An 8217-nucleotide genomic window follows, 5' to 3' on the forward strand; every position below is an offset into this window, starting at 1 on the left:
AAGAACATAAGAAATAGGAGCAGGAATAGGCCATTTGGCCCCTCGAGCCTGCTCCGCCATTCAATAAGATCATGGCTGATCTTGGGCTCAGAGCCACTTCCCCGCCCGCTCCCCATAACCCTTCACTCCCTTATCTTGTAAAAATCTGTCTATCTCCACCTTAAATGTATTTAATGACCGAGCCTCCACGGCTCTCTGGGGCAGAGAATTCCACAGATTTACGACCCTCTGAGAGAAGAAATTCCTCCTCATCGCAGTTCCAAAAGGGCGACCCTTTAATCTGAAATTATGCCCCTTCTAGATTTCCCCACGAGGGGAAACATCCTCTCTGCATCTACCTTGTCGAGCCCCCTCAGTATCTTATATGTTTCAATAAGATCACCTCTCATTCTTCTAAATTCCAATGAGTATAGGCCCAACCTGCTCAACCTTTCCTCATAAGACAACCCCCTCATCTCTGGAATCAATGAGTGAATCGTCTCTGAACTGCCTCAAATGTAAGTATATCCTTCCTTAAATAAGGAGACCAAAACATGCAGTACTCCAGGTGCGGTCTCACCAGTGCCCTGTACAGTTGTAGCAGGACTTCCCTGCTCTTATACTCCAACCCCCTTGCAATACCGACCATGGGAACCATCAATGCCACGTGCCAATCTGTTGTTCATTAAACTGAATGGGTAGTTTGGTCCATATTACTGTAGTTTTTAAATTATTTTAATAACAACAACTTGCATTTATACAGCGCCTTTAACATAGTAAAACATCCCAAGGCGCTTCACAGGAGCGATTATCAAACAAAATTTGACACCGATCCACACAAGGAGATATTAGGACCAATGTTCCCCGAGGCTCACAACCGCGCATCAATCAGGAGTTCCCGCGCAGGCTGCTTACAAGCTGTTGCCGCGGGAAGATACCGCGCGGCAAATTTAAAGGGACCGCGCACAAAAAATAAACCGGAGGGAACACTGATTGGGGCAGGTGACCAAAAGCTTGGTCAAAGAGGTAGGTTTTAAGGAGCGTCTTAAAGGAGGAGAGAGAGGCGGAGAGGTTTTGGCAGGGAACTCCAGAGCTTAGGCAGGGGATGCCTGTTGCTGGAGGAAGAGCAGAGATGAGCAGCCAAGTGTCATTTTTGCCACAGTGACCATTGACATTAGCAGAGCCAAGACACCGTCTGATCATGAATTGAAGCATTGCGTCGGGTGTTTGCAAACAGAACAAAAAAGGGCCTCCCAAGCAGTTGTTTAAAAATAAAGACAGAGCCCCTTTAAGTTTAGCACTTGAAACTTTAACTCGTCTGATCTCTCCAGTTGCCCCGCTGAGTGTTTGCAGCATTTTCTGTCCTTGTTTCAGATTTCCGGCTATCTGCAATATCTTGCTTTTTTCCTTCTACAGTCAATGGGATGTGTTTCACACCGAGCGCCTCATCTGTCCATAAACCCCCCCAACTCCCCGCCCCCTTCATTTAACACCCTCACCTAATGCAGCTGTATTAAGACAACACAGGTCTGTGATAAGAGCAGAAAATGCTGGAGAAACGCTCAGCGGGTCAGGCAGCTCCTGCGAAGAGAAAAATGAGCTTGGTAAATTTCTGCTAATTCTCACTGGCTATCTCTCACGGGTTTTTTTAAAAATCCGCTTACACCTTTTCAGTCATTTACCTGAGGGAGAAAGGAATAGAAGGATATGATGATGGGGTGAGATGGAGTAGGGTGGGAGGAGGCTCGTGTGGAGCATAAACTCCGGCACGGACCAATTGGGCCGAATGTCCTGTTTCTGGGCTGTAGACTCGATGTAAATTTCTGCTAATTCTCACTGGCTATCTCTCACGGGGTTTTTTTTAAATCCGCTTACACCTTTTCAGTCTGAGGGTCACCAGCGCCTCTCCAAGTGAATGGTTTAAATATCCGAAGGCAATAAACCATGTCCTTCCCTGCTGTGTTTACAGATCGAATAACAACTCTAAGTACAGCTGGCCGTTCATTGAAAGCAGACATGGCCGAGTAAGATATTCATTAACAGTGCCCGTGAGAATCTGATAAAATATCGATTAAAACACAACCTCAGCGTTAGCAAAGGCCGAACAAATTGTTACACTAGTAAAAGAAACAAATAGAAGAGGAAGGAAGAAAAAGACAGAAAGTTCAGAAAAAAAGTGGGGGAGACCAAATCTAGGGGCCATCAATATAAGATAGTCGCCAATAAATCCAATAGGAAATTCAGGAGAAACTTCTTGTCCTGAGGCCAATATTTATCCCTCAACCAACATAACAAAAACAGATTATCTGGTCATTATCATATTGCTGTTTGTGGGAGCTTGCTGTGCGCAAATTGGCTGCTGCGTTTCCCACATTACAACAGCGAGCACACTTCAATAGTACTTCATTGGCTGTAAAGCGCTTTGAGACGTCCGGTGGTCGTGAAAGGCGCTATAGAAATGCAAGTCTTTCTTTCTTCTTTCTTTACCCAGAGAGTGGTGAGAATGTGGAACTCGCTACCATGGGGAGTGGTTGAGGTGAACAGCATAGATGCATTTAAGGGGAAGCTGGATAAACACATGAGGGAGAAAGGAATAGAAGGATATGATGATAGGGTGAGATGAAGAGGGTGGGAGGAGGCTCGTGTGGAGCATAAACTCCGGCACGGACCAGTTGGGCCGAATGTCCTGTTTCTGGGCTGTAGACTCGATGTAAATAATATGTAATTCTATGAAATCGGTCATGACATCTGCTGAGTCAGTGTGAGTGACAGTTGCAGACAAACAGCATGAGTAAGTGTCTTTTAAGAAAGGAATAAATATATAATGAAACTCGCTGTTAATTGAACTCAATGTTCACTCAATGAAATGAAAGGTTACTACACAAGAGCTTACAGTGTTGGGGGTAATATATTCGCATGGATAGAGGATTGGCTAACTAACAGAAAACAGAGAGTCAGGATAAATGGGTCATTTTCAGGTTGGCAAACTGTAACTAGTGGGGTACCGCAGGGATCAGTGCTGGGGCCTCAACTATTTACAATCTACATTAATGACTTGGATGAAGGGACCGAGTGTAATGTAGCCAAATCTGCTGATGATACAAAGATAGGTGGGAAATCAAATTGTGAGGAGGACACAAAAAGTCTGCAAAGGGATTCAGAGAGGTTAAGTGAGTGGGCAAAAATTTGGTAGATGGAGTATAATGTGGGGAAATGTGAGGTTATCCACTTTGGTAAGAAGAATAGAAAAGCAAATTATTATTTAAATGGAGAGAGACTACAGAATGCTGTGGTACAGAGGGGTCTGGGGGTCCTCGTACATGAAACACAAAAGGTTAGCATGCAGGTACAGCGAGTAATTAGGAAGGCAAATGGAATGTTGGCCTTTATTGCAAAGGGGATGGTGTATAAAAGTAGGGAAGTCCTACTACAACTGTACAGGGCACTGGTGAGACCACACCTGGAGTACTGCGTACAGTTTTGGTCTCCTTATTTAAGGAAGAATATACTTGCATTGGAGGCAGTTCAGAGAAGGTTCACTAGGTTGATTCCGGAGATGAAGGGGTTGTCCTATGAAGAAAGGTTGAGCAGGTTGGGCCTATACTCATTGGAGTTTAGAAGAATGAGAGGTGAGCTTATTGAAACATATAAGATTCTGAGGGGGGATTGACAGGGTAGTTGCTGAGAGGCTGTTTCCCCTCGTGGGGGAATCTAGAACTGGGGGGCATAGTTTCAGGATAAGGGGTCGCCCATTTCAGATGGAGATGTGGAGGAATTTCTTCTCTCAGAGGGTGGTGAATCTTTGGAATTCTCTACCCCAGAGAGCTGTGGAGGCTGGGTCAGTGAATATATTCAAGGCGGAGATAGACAGACATTTGAGCTACAGGGGAGTCAAGGGTTATGGGGAGCGGGCAGGGAAGTGGAGTTGAGGCCAAGATCAGATCAGCCATGATCTTATTGAATGGCGGAGCAGGCTCGAGGGGCCAAATGGCCGACTCCTGCTCCTATTTCTTATGTTCTTATGTTGATGGGGTGGGAGCATAAACACCAGCATGGACCAAATGGCTTGTTTCTGTGCTTTAAGACAATGTAAGAGGTCTATCATTGCGAGCCACAACATCACCACCATGACCGCAAGATCAGAATGGGAAGAGGAGGCTGGGCTGGGATTCAGTGACAATCCCGGAGAGCCCGAAATCCTGAGGATGGATCCAGTTGTGTACCTCTCCATTACATTGAGTGCATGCAAGAGTCATTTGTTCTCGGGATGTGGGCATCACTGGCCAGGCTGGCATTTATTGCCTGTCACTAGTTACCCTGAACTGAGGGGTTTGCTCGGCCACTGCAGAGGGCAGTTAAGAGTCAACCTCATTGGTGTGGGACTGGAGTCACATATAGGCCCAGACCGGGTGAGGACGGTAGTTAAAGGACATTAGCGAACCAGTTGGATTTTTACAGCAATCTATTTTACAACGAATTCGTCGTCACGTTTTCTGATCACAGTTTTTTATTTCCATATTTCTTTTTTAAATGAATTTAAATTCTCAACCCGCCATGGTGGGATTTGAACTCACGTTCGATGAGTTAGTCTAAACCTCAGGATTACTGGTCCAGTAACATAATCACTAGACTGTCATACTATATTAGCCCCACATGTTTTATTCCACTGTTGTAGTGTCGTTTTACTCCAGACAACAGCGCTTTCATTTTGAGATAGACTTTAGCTGGCCTTGAATTGATTAGATCAGATAGTCTGCACGATTCAGGCGCCCCTCCACCTGTCACTTCAATACAGAATGTAAGACGGTAGCTTGGCATACTCGCGTAGAGTCTGGAGCACAGCCAAGTCCTGAGAGTGAAAGCCCATCTGCGAATGTGAAGAGTACATTTCCATGTGCGGGAGCTGGACGGGACCAGGGGCTGGTCCTGAAACTGAAATACCACTCATGCTTTAGAAATACCTTCCAGCCAATGCTCTATATAAAGCGCGCACAAGCACTCCCGGGCAGCACAGTGTCAAGGCTCAACAGGGCTGAGCTTTTAGTCACTCGCTCTCTGTGTTCCTCGAAGATTGCCCCCCCTCACCAACGATGAACACCGAGCCCAGGACTCCGAGACCAGTCAGCAAAGCCGTCAGGAAGTTCAGGTGTGTCTCCATGGTGAACAGTTTGGCCAAAAACTGGCAGAAATGGGCAAACGAGCATTCACACAAACAGAAAGCAGAGCCTGCGGGGTGGTTACCCAACAGTCTTGAAGAGGAAGACGCTAAGAAGCAGAACCCAAGCGGGGTCATCAAGCAGCCGGTGGAAGTGCCCCAATCTAAATCAAAAAGTACCTTCAACGGTGGAAATGAGGCTTCCAGCGAGGAGCTGAAAGGATCTCAAGGAACTGAATCAACCATCAGAACCATGCCGGTCATTAAAACAGTTGGCATCAGATCCACGTCAGGGAGCAACGAGCTGGTGAGTTTGATGTCCAGCCGGTTCAATCAGATGGTGCCAGACGTGGCACCGAAACCATTTTTGGGCAACAGGTCGCCGACCAGAAGGCGGTTGTGTCACAACAAGGTGTCAGAGTCAGAGCTCTTGCAATCGTTGGAGGTGGCAGAGAAGGAAGGGAAAGATCTGTTCAACTTTAACAGCAGCACGGCCGGCGAAGGCGGCATCAACGGGCCGGAGAAAAGGAAAGAGGGGAACGAGGAAAAGTCCATGGAGAAGGATGGGGCAGCCGACAGATTGAAGAGGAAGAGGCTGGTCCCAAGCACCCAGGTGCGCACGACGGGAGACCTGAGGAAGGCCTGGCTGAGATGGGCTGAGGAGCACATTGAGCAGCAAAAGGTTAACCCTTTCAGCGAAGACTTTGACTACGATTACGCCAAGGGCCTCCGCTTAAAGAAGGGGGATCGGGGTTATGGGAGCCCGAAAGAGGGTACCAAGTCGGCAGAGAGAGCCGAGCGAGCTCAGCGACACATCCACAAAGAAATGGAAGAGATGTGCTACATCATCGGGGACCTGGGGGTACAGGGAGGGGACGGGAAGACCTGGGTTACCTTTGGCAGACTGTTTGAAAGATATGTCACGGTTTCGGATAAAGTAGTTGGGATTTTGATGAGGGCGAGGAAACATGGACTGTTGGATTTCCAAGGTGAAATGTTATGGAAGGGAGAGCATGATGATGTCATTATTACTCTTACTGATTAACGATGGTCCAGAGCTTTCGAATCGAATGCATTGCACTTTATAATAAAATGCGGCAGATTCTTTGGCTCTTATTTAATTTCTTTCAAAATGAAAGCGTGCTTACCTCCTTGGAGTAGCTTGCTTGGGTTTGAGGCTTCATACTGTTTTGTAATTTCTTTCTCTCAATGTTTGCATTTCTGAATTCCTGTTTTTATTGAAATAAAAACACGCTGTGTTGAAGATTTGAATGAATACAATGTCTATCACGTCTCACAAATGAACTACTCTCAAGTGCCGTGACCATTGCCTGTTTACATGTTTTTATATTTAAAGACCGCCGCGTTCCTTCAAATATATAAAACAACAACAACTTGTATTTATATAGCGCCATTAACGTAGTAAAGCATCCCAAGACGCTTCACAGGAGCGTTATCAAAGAAAAATTGACACCGAGCCACATCAGGACAGGTGACCAAAAGCTTGGTTAAAGAGGTAGGTTTTAAGGAGCATCTTAAAGGAGGAGAGAGAGAGACGGAAAGGTTTAGGGGGGGAATTCCAGAGCTTAGGGCCCAGGCGGCTGAAGGCACGGCCGCCAATGGCGGAGCGATTAAAATCGGGAATGCGCAAGAGGCCAGGATTGTCGGAGGGTTGTCGGGCTGGAGGAGGTTACAGAGGTAGGGAGGGGGCAAGACCATGGAAGGATTTGAAAATAGTACAATACAAACCCACCCCCACTCTCCCCAGAAAAGAGAAGAGTCACATTATCCGATATTTGTAAGTTGCTGGGGCCGAGATAGACATGGATTGGGGAGCGAGTCAGACTCAAATCAAGGCAGGAACAAACTAGTCAATGGTGGGTCATTTTTCACATGTGGATAGAGTTCTGTGAACGAATAGGTCTATAAACCCACTAATCGGAATATACATCATCAACTTTTTTCTACAAGTAAATTAAAATTAACTTTCCTCCAGGTCAATGTACTTTTCACATGGCTCATAGAGTCATAGAGTTAACCAGCACAGAAAGAGGCCCTTCGGCCCATCGTGTCTGCGCCAGCCATCAAGCCCTGTCTATTCTAATCCCATTTTCCAGCACTTGGTCCGTAGCCTTGTATGCTATGGCGTTTCAGGTGCTCATCTAAATGCTTCTTGAATGTTGTGAGGGTTCCTGCCTCTGCCACCCTTTCAGGCAGTGAGTTCCAGATTCCAACCACCCTCTGGGTGAAAAAGTTTTCCCTCAAATCCCCTCTAAACCCCCTGCCCCTTATCTTGAAACTATGCCCCCTGGTTATTGACCCCTCTACTAAGGGGAAAAGTTCCTTTCTATCTACCCTATCTATGCCCCTCATAGTTTTGTACACCTCAATCAGGTCCCCCCTCAGCCTTCTCTGCTCCAAGGAAAACAACCCCAGCCTGTCCAGTCTCTCTTCATAGCTGAAGCGCTCCAGCCCAGGTAACATCCTGATGAATCTCCTCTGCACCCTCTCCAATGCAATCAATGGGTCGCTTATGTTACCACTACTGTGGATGTTGGATGAATGCTGTCGCCTGCGTGAAGCAGGTAGACCAACAGAAAGACATACTTCTATTTCTACAGCACCTTTAACAACTTCAGGACGTTCCAAAGTGCATTACAGCCAATGAAGTACTTTTGAAGTGTAGTCTTATGAAATTTGCGCAAACAGCGATGTGATAATGACCAAATAATCTGTTTTAGTGATGCTGGTTGAGGGATAAATATTGGCCCAGGACAACGCCCCAGCTCTTCTTCAAATAGTTCCAGCGGATCTTTTATATCCACCTGGGAGGGCAGACAGGGCCTCAGTTTAACATCTCAGCTGAAAGACGGCCCCTCCGACAGTGCGGCACTCCCTCAGCACTGCACTGGGAGTGTCAGCCTGGATGTGTGCTGAAGTCTCTGGAGTGAGACTTGAACCCGCAACCTTCTGACTCAGAGGCAAGAGTGTGCTGCCCACTGAGCCACGGCTGACACCTACAGGGCATGAGTGCAGCCTCTTCATTCACATCTCAGCCTTCACATTCTATCCTAGCTTTGGAA

The 8217-nt window shown here is 46.7% G+C and overlaps 1 protein-coding gene across 1 annotated transcript; it reads left to right on the forward strand.

Moving 5' to 3' along the window:
• The first annotated feature begins 4968 nt into the window (after positions 1 to 4968).
• abraa (actin binding Rho activating protein a) lies at positions 4969 to 6398 on the forward strand. Its single transcript, XM_086005871.1, has one exon. The coding sequence runs from the start codon at positions 5070 to 5072 to the stop codon at positions 6177 to 6179; it is 1110 nt and encodes a 369-aa protein (XP_085861997.1). The 5' UTR covers positions 4969 to 5069; the 3' UTR covers positions 6180 to 6398.
• Positions 6399 to 8217: the final 1819 nt, after the last annotated feature.

Source organism: Somniosus microcephalus, chromosome 13 (genome assembly GCF_052327205.1).
Source record: "Somniosus microcephalus isolate GS21.2 chromosome 13, FLI_Smic_1.0, whole genome shotgun sequence".
NCBI classification, from domain to species: domain Eukaryota; kingdom Metazoa; phylum Chordata; class Chondrichthyes; order Squaliformes; family Somniosidae; genus Somniosus; species Somniosus microcephalus.